This window comes from Vombatus ursinus, unplaced genomic scaffold, assembly GCF_900497805.2.
Source record: "Vombatus ursinus unplaced genomic scaffold, bare-nosed wombat genome assembly UNPS02014809.1, whole genome shotgun sequence".
Lineage (NCBI taxonomy): Eukaryota > Metazoa > Chordata > Mammalia > Diprotodontia > Vombatidae > Vombatus > Vombatus ursinus.
This window is the reverse complement of record NW_020954587.1, coordinates 14,459,568-14,474,584: the sequence shown is the minus strand read 5'-3', so window position 1 is coordinate 14,474,584 and position 15,017 is coordinate 14,459,568. Positions and strand designations below refer to the sequence as shown.

The following is a 15,017-nucleotide window of genomic DNA, read 5'->3' as shown; positions in this document are numbered from 1 at the left end:
ACCCGCTCTTGTGCTCGATTTAACATGCTCATGGCTTCAAGGTCAAATGCATTTTCACTAAGTCTCTTCTGAGCAAGTGCACGCTCACTCATTGCTGTAGAGATGTCCACAGGCTAAGGAAGAAGAAAAAGATTTCAAGTTATCGTGACCAAAAAAAGGGTATTTTACACATCAACTTATGTCCTTAGTTGTTAGAAATCAAAATTTTAAAAATGCAGGAAGGAAAACATCACTAATACCTATATTTGCACAGTACTTGATAGTTCCCAAAGTGCTTCTGCTTACAATATTCTCATTTAGCTCTTACAATAAACCAGTGAAGTAAAGAGGAAAGGTATTCTGAACTACTTTCCTTTTTTTATTAAAAAAAAAGAGAAAACTGAAACATAGTGTTCCTTAAGTGACAGAAATACACTGCTAATAAAGCGGCAGAAGCAAAACTAGAATTTAGGTCTTCTAACTCCTACTCCAGTGTTATTCCCACCATATGATATTACCTCCAAAAAGAACTTCTACAAAATTTAAATATCAATTCTTCCCTTTCACTGAATTACTTTATTTTTCTTGTATTCAATTTACTTTTATTAGAATTTATTTTTATTTTGTAATGAGATACCTTGACTAAAAATGGCCTAAAAAATGCAAAGTTTGAAAAGTAAATGACAAAAGATATTATGACTTTAATCTTCCTTTAAATCAATCACTAACCCAAATTTTTTCACCTTGATTCAAGGTGTCCTGGTGAACTCAATTTCTTAGAAAACTGCTTCTTAACCCCATTACAATCCAATAGCTACAGTTCAGTATGACATCAAAACACTACGTTATAACTGAAACAATAGATTTTAAGTTGGAGGTCCTGGGATCAATTCTTGGCTCTGCAATCAATGGTTAGGAACCCATATTCATATCAATTAGCCTCCCTGAGCCTCAGTTTACTCATCTATAAAATTAAAGGAGTGGATTAAATAAGTTTTAATCCAGTTTTAAACCTGATGAATACATTTACTGTAGTCCCAATTTATATAAATTTGTTCATATAAAATGAAATCTTTGGAAAGTTCTAGCATTTAAAAAGTCCATATTACTTGTATAAATGATATACTAAAGAATGTAAGCAAATGGGGAGCGTTTCTTTTAGCTAATAAAGAGTAATAAGGTTTTTGTAGTGGGCCAAGTATCTGAAAACACTTTGAAATGCCAACAATAATTTATGAGATGTACATAACATAAAAACTAAATGATCCAAACCACTATTTACTAAACGCATCAATTTATGACAATCCACCTAATTCTAAGGATTGTCTCTTCTTAGTGGGAGGGGTAAAAAATTATTACATATATGTATCTCAAATTGTCTTATAATTTTTTAAATCCTAAACTGATTTGAGTTGAAATGCATATATTATAAAGAAACATCTACCAAATCACGTGTTATAGCTCAATTTCCCACCAAGTGTAGATTTCTTCCATTCAAGATCCTTGATCTTAGAAGACCTCACATTCAAGCACCAATTTGAACACCTCCACTTTTAACAACAACAAAAATTTGGTGTACTCCAAAATAGTTACTTCTTCAGTCATTGTGTGTATATGTGTGGCCTTGGTCAAGTTACTTCCTCTCCCTAGGTCTGGTTCTTAACCTGTAAAATGAGAGGACTGGGTTCCATGGCTTTTAAGATCTCTTGCAGCTATTCTAAGATCCCATAATCCCACATTTTCCTATAGGACCTTAAGGACCAAAACAACCTAAGTGAATATGCACAAGCATTGTCTGAAGTGATTTGACAGTAAGAACTTAGACTGTTTCAAGTTTTTGATGGTTATTAGATAATTTGCAATTTAATCTTTTCTATTGAATCCTAGTTAAGTTTCCACTCTCTAACACCTCTTTTTATTCTATAAAGTATATGCTGAAAAGAAATTTGTTGTTGGTAGTTGTTTGTCAACCATAAGCCCTTCAAAAGGATTTTAAAATACAATGTATGAATATTATTAAAATAGGTATGACAAGATTAATAAAACTAGCTAGTAATGCTGACATGAAGAAACATTATTGATAAATGAGGCAGATACCATTTAATTTTGTTAGAAGCAAAGTTGGATAGACAAGTATAATGTAACATTGTTGGCTGAATCACTGCTTCCATCTTGTGTGTAAGTCAACTTGTTCCTCTTTGTGTATATACATGTATATGTGTATGTATATGTATGTATTTTTTCCCTACTTTCACTACTTCACACCTCTTTATTTTTTGATGAGGTGATGTTACATATTTCAAAAATAAAGAGTCCACATGTTTCTTTCGTGCTAATATTAAGTCACCTCCAATTTTAAAAGAAAGTTCACTGTAAGCATAATTTGTGTGCACTTATTAATAATGATCTTAAAATTATACAAGTTTATTTAGTTTCTTCTTAATACAACCCCTAATGACACCTAGTGCTGTTTAACTTTAGCTTCATTACAAAAGAGCATGTAGACTATTAACTCAGTACTCACCATTTTAGAGATTACAAGGAGACATCTTTAAAATAACATGAATCAGTACCACCTTGTAATCCTTTAGATATTCAAAGTTTGCCTCAAAAGCCCACTTCTCCTGCTTTTCAGGCTAGCTGGGACTATAAACAATGCACAAAAAAGCTTATTCAAATCCTTTTAGATGAGAGTACTGAATCGCCCACCCCAGATATCGTGGTGTTGATTCTAGGAAAAAAACTCAAAAACTCCATTTCCTGTATAAACTTAACATTTTAAAGGCAGCTCAGATGCTAAAAAGTAATGTAAATATTCCAAATAATGCTAAAGCCTAATCTCCAAAAAAAATTGATAGGAAATATAATTAACATCAACATTTTCAGGAATATACTAAATCCTGAAGGATATAATTATTCCTAAAAATCTTAAGTGTAACTTTGGTTAGTTTTTAGTTTGGTTAGTCAGTTTTCTGAATTAGGACAACTACAAAATTACTGATACCATTATTATTTATCAAGTGCCCATATGTATATAATCCTATGCCAGACAGAAAAACAGCTCAAAATTCCAATTACACTCTCTAGCACTTCTACAGGTTGTGATATATGTGTTTAGGGTACAGAATCTCAACTCCAGTTTTACCATAATTAATAACCACTGTCCATTAGGTAATCTCTTCGTTTCATCAATAAAGGAGATGACTTCTTAACAAATAGAATTGAGGTTAATCTTAATTTGCATTATGGGCTTCATATTCATGACCTGAATCATAAATGATTGTTTACTTTTTCCTCAAGCAAATATATTTCTTTTTCAACTGAGCTGTTGCCTCTAAAGTTCAATTTATTCTTTTTAATATGTCAGCATAAGAAACTTCTAAAATAAAGCAGAATAAAAATTAACCACTTTTAAAGTCAGAAGTAAATTACTTTGATTAGTATCTAACAGGGCATGAGGTAAAGGAAATTTTTAAAAATAAAAAGATTACAGATACTAGAACACTGAGTGGTATCTACAAGAAATGGAAAATGAGGTTAGGAATCAAAGAAATTATACCATGTTATAAAGAATTTTTGATTCTCTTTCCTGTGTTAATGTGTAGATATATCCAGGAGGGAGGGGTTATTTGGAGTGGAAAATTCATTATCTGCCCATAAACCAAGTTCAAGTCACATCTGATATATACAAGAAGTTTTGCCTTTCTTTGTATATCCAGTACTTAGCATAGTGCCTGGCACATCGTACGTGCTTAAAACTTTTTAACTTGACTTGTGTGATCCTGGGCAAGTTACATCAACCTCTGAGTTTTTTCACTGAGAAGTTTTAAGACTTATTATATAGCTGTAAGACTATAAAAGTAATAAAACTATCATATAAAAATCTGAGAATAGTTTCTGATTTGCATTGGTAGAGGGAGTTTGCTCAATTGGAATTGCTTTCATCAAGGAAATTATAAATTCAGACAAAAAAAGTAGCAAGAAAAATCAAAATTCGGTGTTTCAAGTGTTTGGCTATTAAAATAATATTTGAGCCTCACACTGGTAATGTACACATCAAGGGAAACCTTGATTATATGTAAAAATTAATTTCAACTATATAAATTAATGGGGGAAGGAGAAGACAGATATAAAAAAATTAAGGCAAACTAACATTTGATAAAACCTTTAATATACATCTCACTTTTGTGGGTGATATATACCTAAGAGAACTAGAGAAGATAAAGAAGGAACTAAGGTGAGATTTTCACATGCCCCCACCCCCATCTTCTTGAATAAAACTGATTGCTAAACTTTAAATATTACAAAATTCTAAGATTTGGCTGTAGTGGAAGTCCTAAGATTTGGCTGTACTGGAACATTTAGTTAATTGGAGAGTGGGGGGCGGAGGGGTAGGAAAGGGAACAAAGGAAACCCAAATTCAAATGTATTTATGAAATATATTTGGCTAACACATCATAATTCTTTTAACAAGCTTAAAACTAGAGTCTCCTTGATTAAGTTTAGACCCTTTTGTACCACAATATTTACAAACGGCAAGAAACAAATTACTTCTGGCTAGATATTGCATTAATATTACTCTGATTTAAGAAACTTTTCTTTTCAACCTCTGAAGTGGTTAATTTTATTTGTTTTACCAAAAAACCAATCCCCTTATTCTACAGTAATACATTTCTCAAACATTTAGGGCAATATGACATAAATTATACAGTCCTCTGCTGCAGGTTCTTCATATATAAAGATGATATTACTGACCCACTGTCAATAGAATATAGTTATTTTTTATAGTAGAAGCGATGGTTTTATGGTGATCCATCCACATCTCTGCGTAGCCCCAACTGGGAGCAACTGTAGTACTCATTTGCAAAACAACTGGTTGGAGTTAGGAATGCAATTTGTGGCCAGAGCACAGCAAAGCTAATTGGCTTAAATGGAGAATGTATCTTTAACCTTCACATAATACAATCATATTTGGTATGTACAAAGTTCATTTCCTTTATTAAAATGAAAAACTCCTTGACAAATAATTCTATCAAAAAAGATATTGCTACATTAACTCACTAAATTTTACTTCTGCCAAAAGTCATTTCAATTCCAAAAATGTGGCATTTAAGGAGTATTTCTCTCATAAATTTAACACTAGCTCTTCAATAAATGTAGTTAGTTCCCTTCAAAAATCTGTTCACAGATTACTTCATAAATTTGATCACATTTAGTATAATGAGATACCAATATTTCCATTCCTAAAATTTTCTTCTAGGTGTTTAATAAGACTATGCTATATATGTATTACGTGAATAACAGGTGAAAATGAAAAGAATTGATAAAAAAATCTTCACCCTTTCTCAAACTGTGTACATTTTGGAATCACTTAGTCTAAATTAACATCTAACCAACATTTTTGAGGCATTCTAAGTAGTTAACTCAAATATACAGGAGAACAGTTTTCATATAGTCAGTCAACCAGAGAATAGTTTAATTACATGAAAAGTATTTGGCATATTTTGTCTAATCCTCAAAATAAGAAGCTAATGGATTCAGAGGTAAATGATTTAAATACCCTCACTTAAACAGCCTATTTTGGGGGTGGCAAACCCAAAGGGTTAAGGAATATATTGCTTAGATCTAGGTTACTTCAAATGTGGTGAAGGGTTGGACAAGCGTGATCAGACTAGACTTTTGGTTTAAATTAATACATCTTCCTTTCAGTTGAATTAAGATTCGCTAAGCATTTTCCCCAATGTTTTCTTCTGTCCGCTGTTAATGTTTGCAATTACATTAAAATATTCCATGGCAGTTTTGGATCTTAGGAAACATCATTTGGAAAAATGTATAATAGTTCTTCATTCCGTAGCGACACTTTCCACGTTAAAATGCTTCCTGGCTATTCACATTAATTTTGAATGTGTTCCCCCATACTTGCTAAATGCCTAATTATATGCATTAAATTAATTTAATACAAGTGTATGTTATGAGGAAACCTAAGTTAAGTCTGAGGCTGTTCAGAATTCCCAATCTAGTTTTTTACATAATAAAGGAAGTCACTAGCAAATGTTAATCATGTCCCTTTTGAGAAATTTAAAACCTATAGGTAACTTGATCTGGGTATTAAATGTTGCCATTAATTCATTAGAATAGTTTCCAAACAAGGTAGAAAACAAAAAACAAAAAACAAAAAAAGGCTAATATGAAATAAGATGACAAGTTCCCAATTTCTTTTTTCCATACTGGGGACATTACAGCATGTTTCAACTCTGTGGAACCACAAGCAGATGAGAATCCCCAAAGCAATTATCAGCTGGTAAATAGAATTTTCAATGGCTAGTTATCATGCTTCCCAGCTTCAATGCCTAGAGGTTGCTGCATGTCAAAATGCAGGACTAAAAGTGCACAATGAAAAGTTGCCTGTGAATTGACAGGCTAAAGGGAAAAAAAATACTGCTATCAAAATGTTATTATGTTTCTGATTTGGGTTCTGTTCACTTTCTAATTTTAAAAACTGGATGTTTACTTATGACATTAAAGGTGTGGAGTGATAGAAGAGTATTCAAGGCCTCTGATGGGGCATGGATTTATATAAAGTACAGGTCTCTCTGACCTACAGACACTCAGACTGCAGGCACAGGAGGATGTGGGGAAACCAGCCCACCACTTTTACAGGGCATTGGGGAGCTAATACAGTCCACGGAAGTGTGTCCAGGCTATGGAATAATGGGCAGGAGAAAGAAAAGGTGGTTGAGGGATCATTTGGGAGTTCCCACCCCCCTACTGAATCTCCACCCTCCCAGATCCCCCAAGCGTGATTTTGCACAACAAGTTAAATAAAAGTAAACTGTTTATTAAAAGATACAGCAAAGGTACAGATACAGAGATACATACAAAGATACAGATATATATATATATTTACATATATATACAGTCTTGCTGTTCTGATGTGCACTATAATGAGTAGCACATTATTTAGTCAGGCGGCATTTTAATGGGGGTTGTTTGGCATTATCACCGCATCATTTTGACAAGAGACTACTAGAGCCACACAAGTATTTCCAAGTGTGGATTCCACTTCTCCAACTTTTAATAGTAGCAGAAAGGGGGAGAAGGGAATGGAGAAAGAGGCTGAGCATTAGGTTAAACACAAGAATAAAAAAGGGCCAGGGTAGTGCAGGGGAAGGGAAAATGAGGAAAAATAGAAGGGTATCTGACAAATAATCTGGAGGTACAATTAAAGAACTTTATTTATGGAAAATGGACTGTGTACCCAAGTTGCTTGTCAGCCTGCAAGGACCATTTCAAGTTTGATTCAGGTGTTCAACCTGAAGCTCAGCCTATCTCCCTGATTCCTTTACCCACTAAACTTGCTACCACCAAAATCTAGAGCTATAAAGCCTGGAAGCAAAACGGGAAGCTAAAGAAAAGTTGTACCTTGGGCTACCTCCCCATAAATGCAAGGAGGGCCCAATGTTGGGTAAGGACGTGACAACACTGTTCTCTGCAATTCGATGCTGTTCACTTTGTGGCGAGGTTCCACAAAGTGAATTGCATCGAGTTACTGTGAAATGAGTAGCTGCGGGTTGTCTCATCTGTCGTCTAACCCGGCCCTGCCGTTTAACCCGACCCTAAGAAGAGTGAAACAGAATCCAAATCAGATATAAAATAACAATAAAATGGCAGTTTTAGGTATTTTAAGAAAAAAAAGGGCAAAATGTTACTTTTACTTACCTCAGTAGGCAAATTGCTACTGAAGACATTATCATCGTCTTTGTTTTCTTCACCATTTTTCTCTACAGGAACCCACTCTCCATAAACACTATCCGCTTCCTTTTTTCTATGTTGAGAGCCAGATGATACAGGAAATTCTTTTGTCAATGTTACCTGATTTTTTGGTGGAGCTGGTTTTGCAGCAGCAATCTAAGGAACAAAAAGAACGTTTCACAAATTAAGGTTTGATGTAACACCAAAATTTGAATAATTGCCAAGTGATATTCATTTAACACATTCTCAGGCACTTAATTTTATTTCTTCTCAGAAATCTAAATAAATTTAAAAATATAATTTCTAAAATGGAATTGAAAGCCAAAATATTTTAATATAACCTTTAAGTTACCAGCTTTTGACTTCTTGTATCAATTGCAGTACTCACATTTAAGTTGAAAAAAATGGGTTTAGGTTCATTGAGTTTAAAAGGATGATGATAGAAAGGACGTTCTTCCTCCTCTTCATCCGAAACATGGGGCTTGTTCACTATAACATCATCATCTTCTTTACTTTGTGCAATCTGTTTGCATTTCTTAAAGAGTGAAAAAAAAACAAACAAAAGATAATCTTACACACCCTGTATACACAGACAACACATCCACTTCTTAATGGGACCAAAACCATGTAAAATAACTTTTAAAAGTACGAGTTTACATTTACAGACAGATGAGTTAGCTACTTAGCAGACTCTGGCCAGTCAGTCAGTCAACAACATTTATTGAGCACCTACTGTGTGCAGAGCACTGTACTGGGTACTGTCAGGGAGATACAAAAAGTAAAAGACATGGTCCCTGCCCTCAAGGAGCTTACAATCTAGATCAAAAGACAGAATACATACACATGAAATAACTGAAGAACGCTTTTACAGAGCAACACATTAACAAGTGCAAACTGATATAATACAAACTGAGTACATAAGTGCTGAGGGAATGCAGGCTAGAGTGAACAGAGTCGGGTGGGATTAAATTATCAAGGAAGATCCCCTTAAAGGGGCGTAAAGCCAGATTGTGAAGGTGAGGGACACTGATTCAAGAAAAGGAAAGGTAATTCTTAGGGGGTGGTTAGAACAAGATTCATAAGACAGGAAAAATAAAAATGTCTGCTCATAACTGCAGAGTAGGAGTGGAGGGGGAGAAGGGAAATTACTGACATTTTTTTTCTCCATGAATGTTTTATAGATCAAAGACTGAATGGGTTCCATCTTGCATACAAGTAGAGTTCAATTTTTTTTTTAAAAAGGTAAAAAGGGCAGGGAGTTAGTAACAAGGTCTGATAATATGAAGCAGACAAAGTCAATTCCTTCCTGAGAAGTTAGGTAAAGGCTCTGTTGCCTGGCTTAAAAAATGACAATGAAAATTTGGATGGACCTGTCTCTGTTTTCTCTATACAAGCACTAGAATTCTTCACATCCATTATCAATTTGAAAATATCACAAAAGGGGGCTCATTTAGCCAAAAGAACAAATTATATAAGGCTTGTGACCAAAAGGAACAGAAAGTATTGACATTGGAGGGCTGGCATAAGGCTAGCCAATAACAAGTTTCAACATATGAAACAATGTGGTATTTTCTGGATCCTAGCAGCAATATTTCAGCGTTCTCAAGGAAAAAAAAAAAAAAAACAACCCCACAAAACAAGCCTCAACTGAAAAGACCAAATGAAAACAGTAAATATGCTTAATATATGTTACTGCCAAAACCCGAACCGCAGGAAGAACTGATAATGGCCGGCCATTATCGACAACGGCTGGTACCGAGCGGCCAAAACCCGAAATGTTGATGCGAAAGAAGTTCCTTTCAGGCAATGGCCGGCTATTCTCATTAATTTCCAAGCTCCGGTGGCAAAAGATCATTTCTGAAGATTGTCTGTGTCTTTGCGTATGTGTAGTACACTCGTGGCGGTCAGTGAACACGTCGTGAATGGAAACGAAACGGTAGGCGCGCTTCTGCGTGTTGCTCACTCAACACCTCCTCCATTCAAACGAAACGTCCCGCGCCTCAGTCAGTTTGGCTTCTAAAACTGGAAAGCAAAAGTAATGGGAAGTAACTTTTAGCTAGCGGAGCTTAGCCATCCCGGATAATGGCCTGCTAAACGGAGCTTCTGCCGCTGCCATGTCTGTATTTCGGGTTTTGGCTGCTCAGTGCCAGCCATTATCAGTTCAGCCCGCAATTTGGGTTTTGGCACGCTCCAGAGTCAACATCACTGAAATAATCAATTTTAAAATTGGAGGCAAATTTTGAACTAGCTTACCTCAGTGAGCTCTTCTATTGTGGCTCCTCCTGACTTTTTAGCAACTTTCTCTTCTACTGTTGGTGGAGGTGCAGGTTTTAGGTTTGGCGGTAAAGGAACACCAGCCTTAGCACACATGGCAGCTGCATTAGCTTTGGCTATTTCAAGTAGTTGAGCCTTATCTGTAAGGACAGTAAAAATTTACAAGTAGCGTACTTTTCATATCATACAATCAAAACAGTTTTGTACTCTTCTAAAGATCAACAAGCATCAAGGTTCTTAAAGTTAGTTCTACAGAAATCTGTTTTCTATGATGGAAAATTACACCCACATTTCATATCACCTTTTTTTTTCTATCTCTAATTTCCTTTCTCTATCAATCTAATTCAAAGATCCACAATTTACTTAGATGGAAAACGCAGCCACACTTGCACGCTAGAATGATATATTATCAGTCAATATTTAAAAGCCATGTTCCGAGGCTAAACTAGAGATAGGATTTTAGCTCTGGTAAGAATGCTCAAAGTAGGCCTGGTTCTCTCAATTTAAATTTACCAATGATACATAATCTTACTAACATCACCTACTAAATTGGCCCCACAAAAATTTTTTTCCTGTAACAAAAGCAAAAACTACACACACAAAAATTATTTAAAAACAGTTGTTGAACCTACACATGGTGTTTGTAAGCAAATGAATAAGAATACTATGGCATTCCAGGTTGCCTTGTGACAATGTACATTTAGAATATAAAAGATAAATATTTTGAGTAAGAAGCTGGAAAAAGAAGATTTTGAGATCTGAATGTGTGTTTTGAAGCATCGCAGCCAACTCATCACAACCCTTCTACTCCTCAAGATTTAAATCTGTAATCTCCAAGTTACCTTTTTCCTAATGCATTCCAAAAGATATTTGGTCCATGGATAAACTCAGTTCAACATTGATTAACCATTCACTACAGTACAAGGAATAGAAAGGTAACAGAATGGGCTCTGCTACCCAAGAGTAAATACACTTAAGAAAAGACTATGGCATAATGGGTAGAGAACCAGCCAGTCTTAGAGTCAAGATGGCCTGGGTTCAAGTCCTACTTAGCTGTCACTCAAACCTGTCAGTGTCCCGAACTCTGAAACTCTTTTCAGATATGCTATTTACAACAGTGCTGAAAGCAGTTACCATGTCATATTCAAAGACCTAAGACAAGCTGACAGTTTGGTTAAGTGGAAGGAGTTTTCATACCAGAAATTCCCCACAGAAAGGTTCAGACCACCCCCTGCCCCGCTCCAAAACTAAGCCACGTAAAGAGATAATGGTGTTACAAAACTATCAAGTTATAGAAAGCAATCATTTCTACAATTCCAATCTTTTTTTTTTTTTTAATTATAGACTGACTTACCCAAATCTGTTAGACGTTTAGGTGGTGACCTGCCTCTTTCAGAAGATCTGGATCGTTTTCGGCGAATAGGAGATCTACTAAAACGCCTCCTCAAGGGTGTTCGTGATCGCCTTAGTCGAACTGGTGATATACTAAAGCTTCTTCGTCTTACAACAGATCTAGATCTTCTTCGACGGCTTGGGGTGCGGCTGCGGCGGCTAGGGGTGCGGCTGCGGCGGCTAGGGGTGCGGCTGCGGCGGCTAGGGGTGCGGCTGCGGCGAACGGGAGAAATGCTAAAGCTCCTTCTTCTAACCACAGACCTAGACCTTCTTCGTCGACTAGGAGTATGACTTCTACTGCGACGACTAGGTGTACGACTTCGAGCTCTGGCTACTTTGCGATTATCTCTAGAGCTAGATCTTTTCCTTTTTCTTTCCCTAGATTTGGACCTGTGTTTTGGAGACCTTTTACGTTTCTCTTTTGATAAAGAACGCCTTCCTCTTGACTTCGATCTTGATCTGCTGCTTCTCCTCCTACGTCTTGAACGAGACCGTGAGCGTGTTTGGGATCGATGAGACTTAGACTTAGATGATCTCTTCCTTGCTCTTGAACGGGATTCACTTGTGCGCCTACGTGATTTGTGTTCTGAAGATTTAGAGCGCTTACTTCGAGATCTTAATGAAGAATCTCTCTTCCTCTCTTTCTCACCTTTATCACGGCTTTTAGTTTTTTTGCTCTTGTCATGAGTGTCCTTAACTTTCACAAAGATTTCATAATCATCCTTTTCTTCTGATGAAGATTCTGAAGCTCTTTCAGGTATGCTAATAACAACAGGGCTGGCAGTAGTTACTATGTCACGTTCAATTCCACTTATAGACAAAGGTCCCTCTAAATCAGTCCTAAGGTTTGTCACACGTTCCATATCCTTGGGAAGTAAAGGTCTCACTAGATCTGCATCATTAAGATCACAAATGCTGGCAGCAAATACAGGTTCATGTTCAGTATTTTTAGCAGGAAGTGGGGTCTCTTTCTCTGCTTCACTATCAGCATCTTTATGGCTGATACCACTGACTGTATCATGTTCACTATCTTTCACAGGTAATGATGCTTCTGGATCAGTCTTACCAAGTAGATTATTAGCAGACAATACATCATGGTGAATGTCATTAGCAGGCAAAGGCCCCTCAATATCAGCTTCACTACCACCGCTAGGACTAGTTGAAATTACCATGTCATGTTCAATCTCTTGAGTGGGTAAAGGTCCCTCCACGTCAGCCTTACTTACTGAGCTGGTAACAGATGCTGCATAAAGTTCAATTTCCTTAGTAGTTCCCTTTATATCAAGTTCATGAATATGGGAACTGGTGGTAGATACAGTTCCAACTATACTAGCTTCACTAAGGCAGGTGGTCAACACTGTGTTATGATCAGTTTCACTGCCAGGCAAAAATTTCTCCACACCAACTTCACTAACAACAACAGGACTAGTGTCAGAAACAATGTTATGTTCTGTCTCTTTTGCAATTAAAGGACTATTTACATCCAAAAGTATATTTACATGGTGTATGCTTTCATAAGAATGACTCTCCAGCTGCCTTTTTTCATTATTTGCCTCTTCACTTGACTGAATGGACATTTCCTGTATGGTGGTCTGTTGAGAAAGATTAGACTCAATAGATAAGGCTACATCTGTTCTTTTAACAACAGGCTCCAAAGTCATGACTGTAGACTCCATCATTGGTGTAGGTTCTGGAACCACTACAGTACCATCAGGTGTTGTGGCAGATGGCTCTAAGACTGGGGGTTCTGGCATGCCCACCTCAGTCATGGTTGGCTCTGGGAGTGCTGCAGTCAGCTCTGGGACCAGCATGGCAGACTCCTGAACCACCACAGCGGTTGGCTCCTGGAACATCACCTCTGTTGGTCCCTGGACCATCGCTTCTGTCAGTCCCTGGTCCACCATCTCTGTGGGCCCCTGAACCGCCAACTCTGCTGGTCCCTGGACTGCCACCTCTCCCAGCCCCTGGACTGCCACCTCTGCCGGCCCCTGGAAAGTCACCTCAGCCAGCCCCTGGAAAGTCACTTCTTCTGGCCCCTGGACTGCCACCTCAGTCGGCCCCTGGATTGCCACCTCAGCCGGCCCCTGGACCACCACCTCAACCGACCCCTGGACTGCCACCTCAGCTGGCCCCTGGACCGCCACCTCAGCCAACCCCATGACTGCCACCTCTGCCGGCTCTGGAATCACTGTCTCTGTTGGCTCTGGGACCGCCACCTCTGTTGGCTCTGGGACTGCCACCTCTGGGACTGCCACTTCTGAGGGCTCTGGGACTGCCACCTCAGTCAGATACATGATCTGTTCTGAGATAGGCCCAGATGCTAAAATAGGCTCAAAGGTTTCCACTGACTCTGTCACAATAGAAGGTTCAGTGGGTTCTGCAGTTAGTATAGCAGTCTCTGACACTGCATTGGGCCCAGAAGATAGGACAGCTGCCTGTGGCCCTATAATAGCATGTTCTTGTGTCATATGAGACTCTAAAGATGTTGCTGTCATAGAAGATTCTGGCTCTGGTGGTGGCTCCGAAACAGTTACAGCAGGCTCTGATGTTAATACTGAGGGCTCTGGAACTCCTACAGAATAATCAGACATTGTAGACTCTGGAATCTCTGTCTGCATCACAGGAGGCTCAGGGGGCAAAGCTGGTTCTTCAGAGAGTAATGCTGTTCCAGCAGTAGCCCATGTATTTTCAACAGGTAATGCTGACTGCTCAACAGGTAATGATGGTCCCTCAGGGGGCTCCTCAGGAGGTAATGGTGGTGTCATGGGGGGCTCCTCTGGTGGCAAAGGTGGCATGGTAGGGGGCTCCTCAGGAGGCAAGGGTGGTACCATATATGCCTCAGTATATGAATCTGTATAGGAATCAGCATAGGAATCAGCAGTCATAGACATCATTGAGCGGTCAGCAGTATAAGATGACATCAGAGAACGGTCAGAATAGGATGACATCATAGAACGGTCAGAATAGGATGACATCATGGAACGGTCAGCACCCATGGACATCATTGACCTCTCGGCCATTGGAGACATCATGGAGCGCTCATAAGCCATCATAGAACGCTCATAGGCTGACATCATAGAGCGCTCAGCCATGGGAGACATCATAGAACGCTCATAGGCTGACATCATAGAGCGCTCATAGGCTGACATCATAGAGCGCTCAGCCATTGGTGACATCATAGAACGTTCATAGGACATCATGGAGCGTTCGGCAGCATAGGATGACATCATAGAGCGTTCAGCAGCGTATGACATCATCATAGAGCGCCTAGATGCTAACATTAGGGGCCTGGGTGCTAATCTATAGGGCCTAGGTGCTATTCTATATGGCCTGGGTGCTATCCTATATGGCCTGGGTGACATTCTATAAGGGTCAGGAGCTAGCCTATAGGGATCATGGCCTAACCTATAAGGGTCCTGTCCTAATCTGTAAGGGTCATGACCTAACCTGTAAGGGTCGTGACCTAACCTGTAGGGATCCTGGGCTAACCTGTATGGATCTTGGGCTAACCTGTAGGGATCAGGTGACTTGGGACCTAGCATAGAGGACTCTGGTGTACTAGATGCCAACATCTGGGAGTCCATGGTGCTGGAGGCTAACATCTGGGAGTCCATGGTGCT

At 38.3% G+C, this 15,017-nt stretch overlaps 1 protein-coding gene across 1 annotated transcript in view; it reads right to left on the bottom strand.

The window, feature by feature from the left end:
- Positions 1 to 15,017, bottom strand: part of SON (SON DNA binding protein) — a 34,795-nt gene that overhangs the window by 12,664 nt on the left and 7,114 nt on the right. The window contains 5 exon segments of the mRNA XM_027875568.1: positions 3 to 113; positions 7,699 to 7,887; positions 8,120 to 8,266; positions 9,985 to 10,145; positions 11,360 to 15,017. The exon segment at positions 11,360 to 15,017 is cut by the window's right edge and continues 10 nt beyond it. Of these exon segments, the coding sequence (XP_027731369.1) occupies positions 3 to 113; positions 7,699 to 7,887; positions 8,120 to 8,266; positions 9,985 to 10,145; positions 11,360 to 15,017 (4,266 nt within the window).